The sequence below is a fragment of the Fundulus heteroclitus genome, unplaced genomic scaffold (genome assembly GCF_011125445.2).
Source record: "Fundulus heteroclitus isolate FHET01 unplaced genomic scaffold, MU-UCD_Fhet_4.1 scaffold_106, whole genome shotgun sequence".
In the NCBI taxonomy this organism is placed as follows: domain Eukaryota; kingdom Metazoa; phylum Chordata; class Actinopteri; order Cyprinodontiformes; family Fundulidae; genus Fundulus; species Fundulus heteroclitus.
Genome location: NW_023396519.1, coordinates 358,287 through 376,712, shown reverse-complemented (window position 1 = coordinate 376,712; position 18,426 = coordinate 358,287). Strand labels below are relative to the sequence as shown.

Genomic DNA, 18,426 nt, shown 5'->3' with positions numbered 1-18,426 from the left:
GAGTGACTTCTAGAATGGGGTATTTCTACGTAGCCTACTCTGTTTGCGCATGTCTGGCGTGCAAAGCAGAAACAGAGGCGCTTCTATGATTTTTCATCTTCGTCTTGTGGTGTCTAAGCTTATTTTCGCGTGCACGGCTAACATTTAGGATTGAAATACTATTCCGAGTTCATATTCGGGTGAGTGATATTTGTTTGTACCCCTGTAACGTTTTGTCAGCTCGCTAGCTAAAAGTACTGGTCGCTTTCAGATGACGTACTTTTGACATTGCCATGGAGCAGAATGCAAGGGCTACCTTGAAATGATAAACTTAGGCTTTTGATGATACTCTGATGTACATGTTTACGTAAGTATATTGTTTTAAGCACAATTATAATCAAATATATGAATATTTGAACAATGTTTTGCTCTTTTCCGATCGCCTTGCGAAGTTAGATAATGCTAACATTAGCTTACAGCTGCTAACCGTTTGTAATTTCTCTGTAGCATAATCATGGCTTTCCCCCGGCTTTTGGGACAACTTCCTTTGCTCCTTGTTCAAACTTCGTCAACAATTATCCAAAGGAATTTTAGGTAAGAAGCTATTTTTGAAAATAAAATGTTTAATGCACAGCACACGGCTTTCCTTGAAGATGCGCTGTATACATTTCTGTTTTGAGAGAAATACACTTTTTTAAAATTACAGTGCCTTTCAAAAGGGTTTATACCTCTTTAACTTTTTCATAATTTGTCATGTTAAAACAGAAGGCTCAGGGGTATTTTAAGCATCTTGCCCGCATGATGCTTCTACCACCATGTCCAGAAACAGGACCGGTGTGCTTTGCTCTGCATTTAGGCCAAAAAGTTCCATACAGGTGGGATCAGTCAGTGGTTGTTGTGCCAAATTAAAAAAAAAAAAAAAAACCGACACTCTTCCATAAAGGCCAGGCTGTGGAGTGCCTGACTAGTATTTGGCCTTCCCTCACCGCTGAGCTGTGGATGGCTGGAGCTTCTTCAGTTACTCTCAGCCTCTTTGCTGCATCTCATTAATGCTCTCCATGCCCAGCAGCCTTTCCTTTTAGGCAGACGCCTGTCTTATTAGGTGTGCTGTTTTATACTCTTTTAAGATGATAGATTGAACAGTGTTCAGTGAGATTTTTAAAGCTTTTGAGATGTTGCATGACCCACCCTCTGATTTCTTCTTTACAACTTTATAAAAGTTGTGTGTTCCTTGATCTTCATGATGTTTCTTATTCACCAACGTTGTCACAAAAAAGAGGAGTCTTATTTTATTTTTAGATGAGGCATCTGGAGGCAGTTAGATGCACTGGATTTTCTTGAGGGGTATCGGAGTAACCAGATTGAAAAAAATGTATTCCCTTGCTACTCTTCAGATTAATTTCATTTGTACACAATTTGGTAAATCATGTTTTTTTTTTTTCAGATTCCCCAATGTGGTCTGCTAGGTGTATGTCTCTCAAAAAAATCCTAGTTAATTTGGTTGATTTTTGTAGTATGCAACAAAAAAAAAAAAATTGTGAGGTACTGTACAGCATGAATTATTGCTGCTTGTTTTAGTTTTTTTCCTTATACCTGCAGTTGGATGGAACCCATTAGAATTAATTCTAGCTACTTTTAAAAGTCATAGAATCAGTATTCTCTATTTGGTATGACTGACTAACTCTTTATCTTGCCAGTGTCTCCACCGCTGCAGCTGCAGTTCAGAAAATGACGAGGGTGCGCGTGGTGGACAACAGCTCTCTCGGAAATACGCCGTATCACCGCCCGCCGAGAGTGATCCACGTCTACACCAAGAACGGTGTCGGCAAAGTTGGCGACAAAGTGCTGCTGGCCATCAAAGGGCAGAAGAAGAAGGCGCTCATCGTTGGACACAAAATGCCCGGAGAGCGGATGACCCCGCGCTTTGATTCAAACAATGTTGTTCTGATTGAGGACAACGGTAACCCGACTGGAACGAGGATCAAGGTCCCTGTACCAACAAGTCTGCGTGAAATGAAAGGAGATTACTCTAAAGTTCTGGCAATTGCAAACACGTTTGTCTAATTTCATCATCTTGAATATGTTAACATTCTTTTCATAAATTGAAAAATATTCATTTGCAGGGTTTAATTGTGTTTTGTTGCCCCTTATCAAATATTAAAGTATTCTTTTTACATGTTTGACATTTTACTGAAGCTTCATGTTTACAGTAAATATGACCTTAAACACAGGACCTTCTGCTGCACTGCAGTTAAATGGGTCAAAGCATAGATTACTAAAGAGACTCTTCTGGGAGAAATATTTATTGAAGCCACAACAAACATTCACAAGACATAACACACAAGAGGCACGTAAAACTGCCGTTACCATAGCAACCTGTATATAAAAAAAATTGTCAGTATAACGTTGCAGTACGTGTGATTAGTGTGAGGCGACTTCCTTCAACTAAAATGTCAGTGCAGATAAAATGACAAGTTTAAATTTAATACTGAACTAGCTGAACGCTGACAGAAAAGTCTCTCTACCGCCACCTTGAGGTGAGAGTTAGAAGCTACAGGTGAAATTCTGAGGCGTTTATTTCTGATGAGGAAATAACAAACATGATTTTTATTATGATAGGCACAATGACAAGTACAGTATCACAAAATGTGAAAAATTCTGACAACTTCACAGTAATGTCAAAATAAACTTGGGGATGCGGGGGGAAATGTCAACTTATGATGCAGATTACAGCTGGTGCATCGTGCAAAGGCACATGCTACTGTGATTTACTTGCAGTTCTGTTTTATTTTAGCTGTGGCTTTGCATAGCTTCGAAAACACCCAGGACAAACTTGGCTTTAGTGCACTTTGGTTTTCTGACTATGCAGCTCCTATATTATGTTTTGATGGATGTTTTGCAACCTGAGGGGTCCTCAGAACAGCAGGCACTATATATTAGCTTCTTTCTCTGAGACTGTCGGGCTCCTCATCCACACATGGTCAGATAAAGCCACTGAATAAAGAATCAGGGTCAAAAGTTAGAAAAAAGAAGAAGTTTTGAATTAGATTGTCTTGTAAAGTGTCACTCACCTCTGCAAGATTCAGCTCAGCTACTCCTGATCCCTCCTTGTCAAACTGCTGGAAAGATCCTGTTAAAATTTAAATGTTTTACTACATTAACAGTTGTTTTGCAACACTTGCCATATTACATCATGAGCTTTTTTTTTAAAACATTTCCTTATGTTACACGAAAGGTTACTGTATTTTATGTGATAGGCAAAGCAGTTCCTGATTGATAAGTGGAAGGAAAATTACTCATGGTTTTAAAAATAAAAAGACTAAAGTGCATTTGTAATGTATCCAAACCATGTAGGACAATAGCCCTTGTGAACGAACATTGGACACCACTGATCTAAACCAGAATCATACTCAGTCCCAGACTCAAATCTTTAACCATGTTTAACAGACTGGCTTCCAGTACTGTCCTGTCTTTAGCATCATCCAGCTAACCGCTAGCTCTAACCACTTTCCTGTTGCTTCTTTCCTTGCTGAAGAAAAGCATCGCCACAGTATATGATACTGGCAGTGCCACATGGTTTAAAGAGGGGATGGTCGCTTCAGGGTGGTATGCAGTTTTCAGACACACCCAGCAGTTCTAATATGAATTTCATTTAACCAGAACACCGTTTTCCACATATTTTCTGTGTCCCACTTGGCAAAATGCAAACAAGATTTCCTTCCACCAACAGATTTCCCCCACTTGAGCTGTGGTTCTCTGCAGCTCCTCCAGAGTTGGCATGGGCCTCCTGATTGCAGTTTTGCCATAATCTTCATTTATAGATGACTAAATGAAAAATGCACAAAGCTTAAGGTTTACTTTTATAATATTTAACCCTTTTTAGATTTTGTCCCAACTTTATTCCTGGCCTGTTTCGCTGTGTTTCTTAATTATTTTTAGGCACTGTGTTGGTCTATCGCATTAAATACAAAAAAACTCCAAAAAAATAAACAAAACACATTTACGTTTGCTGTTATGTGGCAAAATGTGAATAGTTTAAGTGGTATGAACAGTGTGTGTGAGAATTACTCACTGAACATAGCTTCTAGCTTGACCAAGCAGCAGATAAAGTTATCAAAATCAATCAGCTCGTTCTCTGCATAACGCGCCACCACAATCTGGTGCAGCTGGTTGTTCAGCTTAAAACCTGCACAGAGACATAGTAAAAATGAAAGAAAATATGAAAACAGTTTTTTTTTATTGTTGAAAGTATTACTATTTATATTCATTTCAACGAGATACCCATGAACGTTATACCTGCTGCTTCCACAGCGAGTCGCATCTCATATGAGCTCATGGCACCCGACTTGTCGAGATCAAACTCTCTGAACGTTACCTGAAAAACGGAGGCAAAAATGTAAAAAGAAACACGGAGATTAAGAGTATGCCCCCCCCCCCCCATTTCCCTAATTCTTACCAGCCACTTGCGAATTTTGTTCCACAGGATCTGAAATTCTACCAATCCCAAGCGGGCACTGCCATCCTTCTGGCGAACAATGTGTCAAGGCATCAAATAACACATCTTTGCAATTATTGTGCTGACCGTTACACATATTTCCCAACAGAACTGGGGTTGACTGGTTTACTTTTGTGCAATAAGTCACGAGGATACATCCATCAGGTTGACCATGGTTCTGCATGATTCTGTGCTGAAGCCATCAGTCTTTAGATCTTTGTCTGAAACAGCAAAAGTTTGATTATAAATTTGAGAGAAAACAGACAAACTGATGACGTATTTCCAGGAGTAAGACTCGGTAGGAACTTTAATCGTTTTAAGCTTAAACGGAAAACTCACGGCGGGTGACCACTCTGTTGAGAATTGTCCTGAGCTCACGAATAGAGATCTCCATGTCCTGTAGAACCATAGAGAGCAGGAAAAACTGAGCACTACCAGAGCTTTTCACATTTAAATCATGTGTTCAGCTTTGATGAAGTTCTACACCTAATACCAATGAAAATATTACAAGTATCAATACAATTTCTTCAAATTTCAGGTTAATTTTCAGAACCTACGTCTCCGGCTAGTTGGGCAAACATGGACTTGAACGAGTCGTCGATATCATCTTCTGTTATCTCCTCCTGTGGGACAAAAATGAACGGCATAAACATCAGAAATCTATAAACTTTAAACAGTTACTGCTGAAAAAAAAAAAAGTTTCAAGTAGGCGTCAGAAATCTATAAACTTTAAACAGTTACTGCTGAAAAAAAAAAAAGTTTCAAGTAGGCGTCGCTGGGACACACCTCATCTCCAAAGTCAGCAGATATTTCATCATCCAGTTCCCTGCAACAAAAAGTAAATATGAGATTTTCCTTCCCACAGTTTATGAATACTGAATTTAAAAAAAGGATATTAAGACACATACTCCGTCTCCGACTGCTTTTCGGTGAAAACTCTGAGGACGAAGTCGGCCTCTTTGCCAGGCTCGAAGGTGGAGGGCACGATGAGGTACTCCCCGGGGGGCAGCCGCAGCCGCGTGCTCACCTCACGCAGGTTGATGAAGGTCTCTGATCGAGCGCACGACGAATTACTCAAGAAGAAATTCTTTTTCAAGTGGACATTCTGGCAGCCTCTGTACTGAAGACAGCAGAAGACAACTTACTTAAAACGGGTTTTCACATTTCCACTTCAGCTGATTTAAAACAATGCGTGGATTATCTCCAGGTGTGCGTTTGAAAGCGTACTCAAAAGACTGGAGTTGCTCTAGATCAGATGCAGCAGAGCAGCCATTTTTATATATACATGCAAAGCTTTTGGGTGCATTAAGCTTGATAAAATCCTTTAAAACAGTTCTTTCCTAACTTTTCTTAAACCAGCAATGTAACTTGCACCTTTGCTTACTCCAAACGTGTGCTGGCTCATCCATGCAAACCCAAGAGATACAAGAGTTTAAAAGAAAATAAAATGTGTTTGTGACCCTTTGCAGAACACAGAGAGGCCATTTTGAGCTGTATACAGAACCTCTATGTATAGGTGAGCAGTCGGGTCTGCTACTTTTCACAACTTTTTTTGTTGCTGTTACCAGGTGAGAAGAGGTAAATGAAGCTTAATGACAGAAAAGCTTCAGTGCATGTTTGCACAGTTTGGGTGCAATGCTTTAGTCACAGAGTTTAACTAAAAACAGGTAAATCTGGTCTGAAAAAGATGTGTCACAGTGGGTGAGAGGCCGGGTACATCCTGGACAAGTCACCATTCCATGGCATGGGTTCTCACGGATGCACTGGGATTTTAACCCAGGACCTTCATGCTGCTATGCAACTGTGCTACCAACTGCACCAACAAGCAGTTGGTGTATCATATAATAATATAATAATGGCCAATAATGTAAAGACATTTTGGCAATAGCTTGACATAAGTTATTAGCATATATGCTGGTGATTATTGACGTAGAGTTGCAAAAAATAACAAATAAAAGCCACTGTTGTAGCGCTTAAAGGAGACATATCATGCAAAATCAGCTTTTTTTAGCCCTTTAAATACATTTTGTTGTGTATTTGAAGGCGCTACGAATGCAGGAAATTAAATGTAGTCTAACTAGGTGCTGCATAAATATCCCTCAATTCTGGTTGGGTTACATTTTTTAAGCTGTTCAGTTCTCTGTTTTCTATCAGGTTTTGTTGAACAATAAGCTCACAGTATTTAACGGGGAACTGCTAGATCGTACTGAGGAACCTAGAAACCAAATGTTCTTCACAGAAATGAAATATTTATTATACAGTAAAATAGGTGTTTACATATGTGGTGTTAAAAGATGTACAAACAACACTGTGCAAAAGTCCTTTGTGATGACATTATACTGAGCTAAAATAGTCTTTTATCCCAGTGGCTGCGCTCCTAAAATCATACTCTTTAATGCAATAATTTGTTTCTGATGACATACAACTTTTTAATCTCTTTTCTCTTGCATTAGTTCACTCTCAGACCTTGAGCTAAAGGGCCATTACCATGCAAAATCTCCTTTTGTGAGCTTTTAACTGTTATGCCATTCCTTCTTTAAAATCATGCACAAGCAACCTTTGTGCATTCTGCTCTCTGAGCAGCAGCAGCCCCTCCTTGTCCTGGAAACCATGACCTGTCTACGTTGACCGGCCATTATGTCCCCTCTAGTAAGTATCTACCTGGACCTCACCGCCCCTGCAGCACACCTAACGCGTGGTGTTAGGTGTGATTTTTTTGATTCCATGCTGCAGCAGCTCCAGGGCGACCCCACACGGGGAGAAGCTGCGTTGCAGTGAAAACAAGCGCCCGTTCTTCCAGGTTGGAAAACAGCACCAGAAAAAAAGCTAATATTTCATAACAAATAAATACTCCGTAGTGCCAAAGGCAATATTTTATCATATATGCCTATAGTTAACTTTGGAAGGCTTGAAAAAAGAGGAGCATGATATAGAAGCTTTAAACACTTTAATCACACAAGAACCTTTGTGTATGGTCCCGTCGTCTCAATAGCTGTCAGGAAAGAAATGCTCTACTTCGTTTTAGTAATTTCTAAGAAAAATGACATTGCCCTATTGTGACGCCAATAGACACAAACCCTGGATGCCTTTCGCACAGTTTTAGTCAAAGTGTGGTAGGTCTGCATTAGGTTTTATGTATATTTTTGTGCTCCCCTTAATGCTACACATATTCAAGAGAAAATAAACTATATGCTCAGTTAGGATTTTTGGACAACAGTCAATGCACCAAAAAAACTAAAACAATTTATTTCCAAGAAATGACTGGCTTAAGTTATCACGATTTTAAATTATTATCTTTTGTATATTATGATAATAATAAACAGCTCATAATTTGGTATGTGGTTGACGTCTTTATTTGAAATGCAACAGCTAAAACTATCGAAGTATTGACCATTGTTACACTATTTGTTGCCACATAGCGAGTCCAGTTTAAAAACACCTAAAGTGAGGTATTTGCTTTGCTTTTTGCAATGTTTCATGCACTTAATCTCCTTCCAGACCTTTAAAAGATAATTGTCATGGTGTATTTGTGACAATCTATTTAAAAGAAATCTACGTGCTGTACGTGTGATGTGTGGTGCTCGTCTCAGGAGGACAGACGTTGGTCCCAGCAGTGTAGGAAGGCTTACACTAAACTGCTAAATCAGTGACAACAATTAATATTATCAGCTCTATGTGTGCAAAAAGAAATCCTGTGCCTACCTCCTCCGGAATCTGCAAAAGGAACAGAAGAGAGGAATGTTAATAGATGGGAACAGGCAGCAGACATTTCAATGAACTACATGAGAAAACCAGAGCAGCTCTGTTCTCACCTCATACAGAGCAAAGCCGATGGTGTGCATGTCCTGACCGTGGCGTCGGTATCTGCGGCGGTCCTTCTGCATGAGAGCGACGAGAAAACTGCACGCCACCTCATCATCCTCTGGGTCATCGTCTTCCTCCAGCAACGTTATCTTATACTGAGGATTTATCCAAAACGTGTCTAAACAAAGCAGAGCATTGATGTCAAGCCTTTTCAGTGAAACATAATACAGGGACCCTACACATTTTAAACCTCCATAGTTTAGTTTTTTCAGCATTTGTTAACGTTTGGACAACTGAATATTAACATATTAGCTTTTAGCCAGTTGTCAAGTCTTATCTTTAGTTTCTACTACTAATAAAAAAAGCCCAATGTTAAAATTGCCGTAAGATTTTCAGAATGTGGTATAAAGCCACTACTTTGTTGCGTTACAGGAAATAAAAGCAAAACAATGACACAAAAACAAAAACAAAATATGAGTCTTTGCTTTAAAAGAGATATCAAAATGTCAAACAAATGTTAAATAAAAGATTTAAAACAGATGAATAGCTTTTAAAAGCCAAAATAATAATATGTGGAGTGATTTATATGCTCTGCAAGCGCAGTGCTGGCTGTCTTCAATCTCACTCCTTTTTTTAGTCCCGATTCAAATGAACCAGCACTTTCTCCACATCTTTTCAGACAGTTTGTTCCAGAGTTGAGGAGCTTAGAACCGCAACCCTGGAAAAACCGAGGAAGCAGGTCTCTAAAGACCTGAGAGGTCTGCTTTGAGTGTATTTGACTTGTAACTCAAATTTATGTAGTCTAAAACCCATTCACAGCTTAATGAACCAATAAACAAATTTCAAAGGCTGCCCTTAAAAGTTTAAGCTGTTTACAACCAAAAAAGGTAGTAAAATGGCCTTTTTTATTTCTAATGAATGTGCATTCAGTCAGCGAATGAAAATCCAAAGACAAAGATGCATAAGATGTTAAAATCAGATAGTAATGTGTCAATGTCAAGATAAAAGATGGCAACTTAGTAGATGATAATGTCAAATCACTAAATTTATTAAGCAGCAGTTGACTTTTGTCCTTTACAAAATCAAAAAAAAAAAATCAAACATTTTGCCATTGTCAACACAAATACTTATTTAGAGCTAGAAAATGATAAAAGGGAAATACCATACGTTTCCAGTCTCTTCATGACTGTGTAAAAACCCTAATGTTGGTATTCCCTTTAATGTTTTCAGGTTTCTACATCAGACTCTAAGCGGTCTCTGAGGGACACTCACTGGGATGGTTCCTGCAGCCTCCGGCTGTGCTGCCTCTCCGCCACGTGCCGTAGAACTTGATGGTGTTCCAGTGACTGACGCTATCCTCGCTCAGAACGTCTGGAGTCAAGTTACAGATCTCCAGTCGAGAAAACTGCCTCAAGAAGTCACTGAAGGACATCCTGGATGAAAAACAAACAAAAAAAAAAACAGAACAGAACCACTGGGTTTTACACTATAATTTAATTAAAAGCTACATGAGATTGGTTCAGATTACATTATAAATGATTGCTTAACAAAATTAGCAGTGCCATAATCCTTTGCCCCATCCTGTTACCAATTTGAAAAACCCTCTTTTCAGATCCATCAGTGTTCCACGTATTTACTTTGACATGGGACTGAGGAAAACGACATAGGAAAACGGTTGATTTAGTATCTTAGAAATCCTCTCTGTATTGATTCTGCCACATGCGTTAGATCAGGGCTGCCTAAGTATAGTCCTCAAGAACTACTATCAGTCAACCTATTTTATCTTTTTTATTTATTTTTTTTATTTTTTTATTTTTTTACATGCATCCTTTGTCCAACACACTTGAATCAAATGGCTGAAATCTCCAGGTCATTCAGCTCTGCAGAGGCCTGCTAATGGGTGATTATTATTTTATTACAATGTGTTGGAGAAGCGACACATCTAAAGAGATGCAGGATAGTAGCTCTAGAGTGCTAGATATTTGTTTTTAAAGTTCTAGTATTTCAAAGACTTCATTATACTATGCAGTCCAACAAGATTACCCAGGGCCCACAGCATCACAGATCCTCTACTGTACTTAACTTTTAGCTTTGCAGTTTAAGTTCGGCCAACTCCATGTTACAGTAAGCTGGACAGGAAAGACTGCCTCACCATCCTGCGTGGTGGCAACATAAACCTGGGTCCTCATCCAGACTTGTTTGGTTGAGTCCCAGTTGTGTAAACAATGTTAATAATTATACTTACCATATACTTTACATATTGTCATGTTAAGGAGTGTAGCTATTTTCCTGAAGCCATTAAGAGATGAGCAGATATCTGTCATACTCGAACTGGATGTTCTCTTGTCTTTCCCATTTGTAACAAATATCAATGTTTGTGATATTTATGTTTATGTGACATGTATGTAATAGGTTTATGTGATATTTATATTACTACATGATATTTATACCCCAGGGATACAGTAGCGATTGAATACAAACTACTAATTCCTAGGCATTTTCACAAGTTATTCTATACTTTAAGATAATATATCACCCCTGATTTTGTAAGAGAGTGTTGTATTTCCAGTCTGAATAAATGCCCTAAATTTAAAGGTTGGATTTTTGTGTATATTTTAGTGCAAGATTATGCTACTAAAATAAAAGATGAAATACTTTTAAGGCTTTTCACTTTTCCCAGGGAAGACAATCTGTGGAGGTTGCTGTATAAAAGCAAAAAAGTTGCCAATAAGCAATGTATATTATTCCCTTCAACCTCATGTGGTACCCATTCAAAAAGATTTACCTCAGGTGAATCTTACCAAAACTCTCCGTCTTCCATGTTAAGATGCAAGTCTTCCTGCTCCGATTGGTCAATCTCATCCCATTCATGTGAACTATGAATGATAGACAAAGTATAGGAAGAGATAATCCCTCTAAAACCAAATTTTCACAAAATAAACCACTGATAGAAAAGCCTTAAGAAAGGATGTACAGATACATCTCGATACATTTCAATAACAGATTTTTTACTTTTTTATCATTTAATTCAAAAGGCAAAACTTGTAATGATTTTGAGGTGTTTGGTTATGGTTTTCATTTAGATTCAAGTTTGTCTTGTCATTCATTAGGTTCAATAGGTCTTGCCGTATTCTGTCTTTTGTTGCCTCATCAGTTCACGCCTCCATGTTTAGATTTGTTAAATGTTTTTCAGTGTTACTGCATTTATTTACTTTTTGCCTTCTAGTTGATTTCTTGCATTCATTTATATTTGGAGTTTTGTGTTTGTGTTCTCAGATTATGTCCTTGTAATTCTATCCAGCTCCATTCATGCTTATTTCAGTTTTACACCCTCTGCCATAGCACAAGTCCTCCTGGTCAAGTCTCATCTAATTGATGTCAGTCACCTGTTTCCTCTGCTTTATACACAAATCATTTCATTCACTCCTGACGGGTTTCTACTGTTTGCCAAGCCTGTTAGTATTCATTCATTCATTCATTCATTCATTCATTCATACATACATACAATTAAATATATAAAAGCCTTAAAATAATTTCCAGAAAAGAACTGCAAATATCCTGGAAGGGGCCTTCCAATTGGCGTATTGGTGTATTCATTTGTTCACGTTAGTTAGTGCGATTCGGTGAATGTGGCTCTAGTGTAAAGTGCTTTTAGTGGTCAATATGACTGAAAATGCGCTATATAAGTTCAGTCCATTTACCATGTATCAGTACTGCATGAATAAAATAAGAAAAACATACATAATAATGGAAAGTTGATTGGTAGGAAAAGTGTGGCTCCAGTCGAGGCTCACTTTAGGACTCTTTAGCCAAAGATGAGTGCTATTCCGAATAGAGCAGTCAGTTAGGAAGGAGGTAGGAAAAGGAGCCTGTATGTTTCATCCTGTGGCTAATTTAGCCTAGGAACCTTGCTATGTCCCTTACTGGTGCTAAGGAGCTATAAGCAATCCCACAATCCTTTCTGTGACATCATATAATGACGTTGGAGTTAAAGGCTGTCTGAAATCGGCCGAAGCTCCTTTCATACCCGCGAGTTCTGACTGCTGACCCCATGAAAGGTTAAGGAACAGAAGCTACGCGCTATAATTAGAGGTATTCGGATGGAGCCCACTGTCTTGAAACACATCCTGTGTGTGCAACGAAGCCATCTAATATACAAGTTTCACTTTTTGAACTTAAGTCCTGAAGTAAAATTACGTTTTGGTGATGCACCTGTAAATCCCCCGTTTGGACGCACTCACTTGTCACTCCAGGCACCGGTCCACTCCACCTGACCCCAGGGGTTACGTATCCGGATGAGGCGCACCGTGTTGCCGCGGTAATCGACCTGCGACACAGCAGAGTGGTGGAGAAACCAAAAACCACGGCTTTCCTGCTTGGAGTTAAGCGATTCGTGCAGGAGAGACAGACCTCCTTCAGTCCGGTGACGGAGTAGGCGTGGCCCTTCACGAGCTTCTTAAACGTCACAGCCTCCATGTCAAAGGCACTGGTGATCTGTTTCAGCGTGTGAGCAGACGTTTACCACAGGGAGATGGGGTGCCGTTTGTCCGGCAAACGGGTGTTAATCGGTACTTACGTCGATGGAGCAGCCCAGCAGGGAGCCCCTCTCCAAGGCTTTACCGATTATCCTGTAGAGGTCTTTGGGAGCCTTGCTCAGCTCGTACATCTCAGACACCCCCCCTGTGAAGTCCTCAAAGCCCTCAGTGGTGCTTCCTCCAGAGAGAGCCTCGTAGGAGCCATTTAGCCTGATACCGCATTAGAGAAACACTTGAGATTGATTGCTCGGAATATTCCTGTAAACAAACTAAAGCAAGCGATTTTTTAAAACCTACTTGGCGTAAGCTTTCTCCAGGAGTGCACTCCAAAATTCATTGCCCTCAGCTGAGTGGACAAACATGAGCTCTCCGTCTTTGACAGGCAATCGATCGTCAATCACGACGTCTACCCATTCGCCGAACTGCCAGAACTGCAATGCAAAGCAGAGCGATTAAAAAAAAAAAAAAAAAGGGGGCTCCATCTATTGATTTTTGCTTGAAGTTGAATTAACAAAAAAGGGATATTTTAAAAGAACCTGGAAGTGGAAGATTCCAGCGTAGTCGTCTTGGAAGGACTGGCCCTGTGGAACAACCCGATGGAGGAGCCTCTCGTTCAGGGTCAGCGAGGCGATGGCTGCCAAGAGCCAGCAGTCGCCTGCGGGGGAGAAGAAGTGCCCAGAACCCCCCCATCAGAACCTATTCTATCATCTTAGTTTTATAAGAAACTCATAACTCACCAAGAGCCCCCTGACAGATGTCGGTTCTGGTGGCTCCGCCCACAATAAACTGAGGGTCACCGGTCAGCTCCTACAAAGATAACACAGATAAATCAGAAAAATCAAATTCCTTCCAAAAGTCATTTATTGTCCTGAATATAAAACCTGTTAGTTATAAACAGGTTTTACTCCTGTTTATAACTAAGTCAAAGTTGGGAAACTTGTAGTCGTCGTGCATCCTTGCGTAAGGCACTTAACCCAGATCTGTGTATCGGTGTATGAATGTGTGTTAGTGAGCACGACTGGGTGAATGTGGCGTTAGTGGAAAGCGCTGTTGTTGGTCCGTTTGACTAGAAAGCGCTTAATAAATTCAGTCCATTTATCATTTATATTGAGGAGCTGTAAACAAATGTCAGAGTGGGGAGAGGTCTGGGAATGCCATGAGAGGCCAACAGCTGCAGTGGTCTGCAAAGGGCCTGTCCCTACAGGTCTGATTCTGTCTGGGTTTGCGGGACGTAAAGAGAGACATGATATGCCTGCTTACATGCAACAGTCAAAATTAAATTCCTATCCTTAAATATCTTGTGTTGAGCAATCAAAACAGATTTAAATGAGATCTGAAACGTGGAAAAGGAAAAACATATTAGCTAGGTATGGATCAGTTACTGGTAGCAATGCATTTTATTATTACTATTAATTCACCTTTCAAGATGCATTTTTGATTAATTTTCTCTTTACTTTAATTAATGATTTTAATAATAGCCCTCTTAGAACAAGAAGCCAGAGTTTTCTCTGGCTTCATGGAGCAGTAACTAACAGTGTCCTTTCTACGCTTCATGTTGCCTCACTTGCTGGAAAAAGAAATTTGGCTCTTTAAACTGTTGACAAAAAACAGTTAAAAGACAGCGGAGAGCTCATCACTCTAAAGGTAACACTATTTTAAAACTAATCTGTTTGTTTACAGATTCACTTCTATACAGATAAACCCTATAATTAGCTTTGGCTGTCACTAAATACATATTGTATTAAACTATACTGAGCATCTTCCAGTGATGTCATCAAGGTGGTTGTTGGCACCTGTAACCATGTTTTGGTTGGTTTTGCTGTTCTTTTTATATCTCTCTCTGAAGGTGTAGAAGCAGACTCCCTGGATATTATCTTGCACCCTCTGTTTCCTCTGCTCTGTTTGTCGCCTTTTCTCCTTTTTCAACATTTTGCATTTCTGTGTCAATTAAAGTGAAATAATTCCTAAACAAAGTCTAATAACGTTTTTTGCATGTATATCAAGAGCAGCACTGTAGCGAAAGCAGCAATGCTCCACTTGTGAAAGTAAATCTGTTGGGCTCTCTTTGGCACTGCTTGCCAGAGTACTGTGACTTATTAACTAGATTAACCAGTTCAAGTTTGCATGTTAACACGTTGTTTTGTTATATAAGAAGCAGCACATTGGCAAAAAGGTTTAGATCATATTTATATATTTGATGTTGTAGATAGACTTTTAATTTGTGTTTGCAATTCGCATGCAAGTGCTCTGAAACTGGTATTTTAACTCAAGGCTATCGTACTGTTAGCATCTCATTACCGGGCCGTGCTAATTATTGACTAACGGTTTGTAGAGCAGAAACTTTCCCTCCACATTTTCTTACCGTTGGCCGCATCCACTCCACATCTCTGGTCTTGGATGAATAGGGCGCGAGCTCTTTGAAGCCCAGAGATGGAGGCTCAGCGGGGAAGCAGGGGTCCTCAAACAGGCAGCCCGCCTCCAGACACTCCTGCTTCAGAGCCTCGTAGTCCTGGTTGGCAAAGTGCACAGCCTGCTCCAAGGAACCCATGCCTTCTGACCGGAGCCTGTTGGCGTGAATGCTTGCAGATATCCCGCCGACTGAAAACATACTGGGAGCAGGACATAAATATGGAGCAGGTGAGTGGGTATGCATGGTGCGATTTATAAATAGCAGCAAGCTAAACAGTGACACGCTTATCTGAATGCTTCAACACTTCACCCAGTGGTCTGTTTAGAGAAACAAAATATGTACAAATTTAGGGATCTAGCCTTTTTTTTGTGACATTTAAAAGTGAAAACACCTTAAATTAAAATTCCTGAAAAGTGGGAGGTGTGTGTGTTTGTGTTTTCAAGCCCCTTTTGCTCCGATTCCCATGAATAAAATCCACTGGAACTAAGCCTTCAGGAGTCATCTAATGGGTAAACAGGGTTCACGTGTGTTTAAATTAATCCCAGCATAAATACTGAGGAGGAACCAAAGCAGAATCAAAATAGTGGATTAGATCAACGCATACTCATGTGTTTAGAATGGCCCGGTCAAAGTTCGGACCTAAATCTAATCCTAGATTTGAAAATTGACGTTTACCGATCTCTCCATCCAATTTGCCAGAGCTTGAGCTATTTGTCAAAGATTTTTGTCTCTAGAAGTGCAAAGCTGGTAGAATCCAAGCCTAGCATGCGTGTAGCTGTAACTGAAGCAAAGGTTTGTGGTTCCACAGGGTATTTACTCATGGGGTTCAAAACAAATGCAGTACTTTTTTTTTCCTTCAAATTTTTGCATGTGAAAATCCTTAAAATACATACATTTTGCAAATAGGCAGTACTTTTTGTTGGTCTACCACAAAACAGTTACAATTAAAACCACTGATGTTTTTAGCTGTGTTCAGCATTCAGAAATACATTATTTCTACATGATTAAGAAATGTTAATGCATATTAAAAAGACTAATGATCCCAGTACTAGATTTAAAAAAAAGTAATAACTCAAAGGATTTCTTTCAATAGTTAGAAATCAACAAAAGCCCAGCAGTGAATAATTAAAAAAAACAGAAAGCATCATCCATCACTTTAAACACAGCAAAGCCCAAACTTAAATAAAATAACAAAAAAATAAAAAAATAAGACACTTTAGAAATATGATACCTTTTCTTTATGGACAGGCTGAGAGGGATAATGATAAAAAGAAAGAGAGAGAAAGGATCATTCACTGATTTGGAGCTGGAAAGGAATTAAACAACTGACTTTACTACTTTTCAATATTTTACCTTGAATGCTGTCCTTTCACGTCAGAGATGTTTCACAAATTTCCAACAAGTAAAAAAAAAAAAAGCCTAAACATTGCTGAATAACAACTCAACAGATGCTTTACGTCCCTTTTCTAGATCTTTTCTGGTGGGAAAACTGGAACAATGGTGCAGCTCTGCTCTGCTCCAAGTGAATCCTAATGAGTGGAGTCTGTAAAGAAAACTTGGATGGCGGTACAGTCCCCTACGAAAGTATTCATATCACGTTCCAGGTTGGGATTTTCACCTTTATTTTATTGGGATTTCATGATATAGACCAATAGAAAGTAGCACATTGTCGTGAAGTGGAAGCAAAGAAGCGCAGGTGCTCTGTTCTCAAAATTAAACCTTTATGGTTTAACGTTTCAAGTACAGTTGGAAAGTTCAACACGGATTCTGCGATAAATAATGACTTTAAAATGCATCCTGAGGCTCAACATGGCTGCGTTTATATATTTAACAGTGGCTTTTGTGCGAGCGTCCATGTTTTTGCTTACAGTCCGACAATAAGGAAACTGGAACGCAAAAAAAGGTGGAGATGACGTGATCTGCCACTCGTTAGTTCTGACCTCTGGAGCAAATGGAACACGGCATACAAAACTTTTTTTTCTTGATGGGTAGAAGGAGCAAAACAAAGAAGACCAAAAAAAAAAAAAAAACCTTAGACTAGAGGTTAACCTTGTGGTTCAGCAAAGTGTTGACACAGGAGAGCTGCACAAGGATACGTCCAACACTTTAATCATTTGCTTAATGTTTTTAAAACCCAAGGTTGATTTGACTTCCGCTTCACAATTGTGCACTATTACACACAATCCCAGTGAAACACATTAAGGGTTGTGGCAGTAACAATGCCAGTTATGAATAGTCCAGGAAGCAAAACTGAAAAAAAGGATGGGTTCAAGTCAAATAAGGCAATGTTTGTGATAAAAAAAAAAAAGCAAGGACATTGTTCACAGAGGCCAGCCCCCCCAACCTGAGGCCTCTACAGGAATGTCCCTCTGCAGCGTCAAAAAGAAAACAGGGAGCTCTGAATGGATCTCCTTTTCTCCTTTTCTCCAACAGCCGGGCTCAGAAAGAAGAGCTGATCCGTGCAGTATACAGTAATGGTGACGTCATCTACAGGACTTCAACCCCAAACAACACCCTAAAAACAACAAGCAGCCTATCTGTAGGATGGCTGCAGGGGCCAAACAAAAGGCTGGGCACGCACTCAGATAAACACTTTATGAAGCCCTCCGTGGATTCTGCCCAGCTGCTGTGAAAAGTCACAGTTAGTCAGGCCTGCAGCTTAAAAACCTCACTCTTCTGCAGCACCTGTTCAGCAACAACACGCAGGCCTGCCTCCAAAAGCGGCCTGCATGTGCGCCTCCTGCTACACAAACAAATTTAAATCAAAGCTGCAGTAATTTTGCAATTACTGAACAGATTCTGTTTCTCTCGCTGCGCGGCTGTCGCTGTCTTGTCTATTATTATCCGAGCGACAAGGTGCAGCAGATTAAGCCCGGCTCTCCGCGCGCAGCCCTGCGCCGCAGTGGACCCACCAACGCACCGTTAGAATAAAACCCGTGTGTGAGAATAAAGTCTCCTCAGACAAACAAAGGGATCGACTCACCACCGGGTTATGAAGGCAGCTCCGGGCTCCCCGAATACGAATCAGAGAGCAGTTCTTGCGCTGATCTGTGAATCAGTGACAGGTGGACAGACTGGACCAGCCCTCCTGTCCTCTGTCTGCAGAAAACACCCGGCCCACCCTCAGGAGGAGGAGGGCCCACCGCTCACCGCCGGTACCGCGCTGTGGCCGCTAGGGGGCGCCAAGAGACCGATTTGAACGA

General features: G+C 40.1%; 2 protein-coding genes across 4 annotated transcripts; one reads left to right on the top strand and one right to left on the bottom strand.

The window, feature by feature from the left end:
- The first annotated feature begins 43 nt into the window (after positions 1 to 43).
- On the top strand, positions 44 to 2,155 carry mrpl14 (mitochondrial ribosomal protein L14). Of its 2 annotated transcripts, XM_021314682.2 has the most exons (4): positions 53 to 179; positions 251 to 346; positions 487 to 573; positions 1,677 to 2,155. In XM_021314682.2, exons 2-4 carry the CDS (start codon positions 333 to 335, stop codon positions 2,041 to 2,043), a joined length of 468 nt encoding a protein of 155 aa, XP_021170357.2. In that variant the 5' UTR covers positions 53 to 179; positions 251 to 332; the 3' UTR covers positions 2,044 to 2,155. The 2 variants fall into 2 exon arrangements, with proteins under 2 accessions (XP_012714707.1, XP_021170357.2); XM_012859253.3 differs by lacking the exon at positions 251 to 346 and having other exon boundaries at positions 44 to 179.
- Positions 2,156 to 2,264: 109 nt separating this feature from the next.
- capn1a (calpain 1, (mu/I) large subunit a) lies at positions 2,265 to 18,363 on the bottom strand. Of its 2 annotated transcripts, none has more exons than XM_036128672.1 (22): positions 18,207 to 18,363; positions 15,176 to 15,422; positions 13,551 to 13,620; positions 13,350 to 13,468; positions 13,111 to 13,244; positions 12,855 to 13,023; positions 12,689 to 12,772; positions 12,520 to 12,605; positions 11,080 to 11,154; positions 9,551 to 9,711; positions 8,287 to 8,456; positions 8,177 to 8,188; positions 5,383 to 5,594; positions 5,261 to 5,300; positions 5,032 to 5,097; positions 4,814 to 4,871; positions 4,631 to 4,695; positions 4,436 to 4,504; positions 4,276 to 4,354; positions 4,052 to 4,165; positions 3,051 to 3,109; positions 2,265 to 2,973 (listed from the first exon to the last, which is right to left on the bottom strand). In XM_036128672.1, exons 2-22 carry the CDS (start codon positions 15,419 to 15,421, stop codon positions 2,947 to 2,949), a joined length of 2,115 nt encoding a protein of 704 aa, XP_035984565.1. In that variant the 5' UTR covers position 15,422; positions 18,207 to 18,363; the 3' UTR covers positions 2,265 to 2,946. The 2 variants fall into 2 exon arrangements, with proteins under 2 accessions (XP_035984565.1, XP_035984566.1); XM_036128673.1 differs by lacking the exon at positions 18,207 to 18,363 and adding an exon at positions 16,455 to 16,468.
- Between the last annotated feature and the right edge of the window lie 63 nt (positions 18,364 to 18,426).

What these genes read in the sequence shown, in the direction of transcription:
- mrpl14 (XM_021314682.2), top strand. An exon ending in ATTATCCAAAGGAATTTTAG is followed by an intron (nt 574 to 1,676) that starts GTAAGAAGCTAT and finishes TTATCTTGCCAG; the next exon opens with TGTCTCCACCGCTGCAGCTG.
- capn1a (XM_036128672.1), bottom strand. Translation starts at nt 15,421, where the DNA reads ATGTTTTCAGTCGGCGGGATATCTGCAAGCATTCACGCCAACAGGCTC. An exon ending in CTGGAGAAAGCTTACGCCAA is followed by an intron (nt 13,024 to 13,110) that starts GTAGGTTTTAAA and finishes ATGCGGTATCAG; the next exon opens with GCTAAATGGCTCCTACGAGG. An exon ending in TTGCCCAACTAGCCGGAGAC is followed by an intron (nt 4,872 to 5,031) that starts GTAGGTTCTGAA and finishes ATGGTTCTACAG; the next exon opens with GACATGGAGATCTCTATTCG.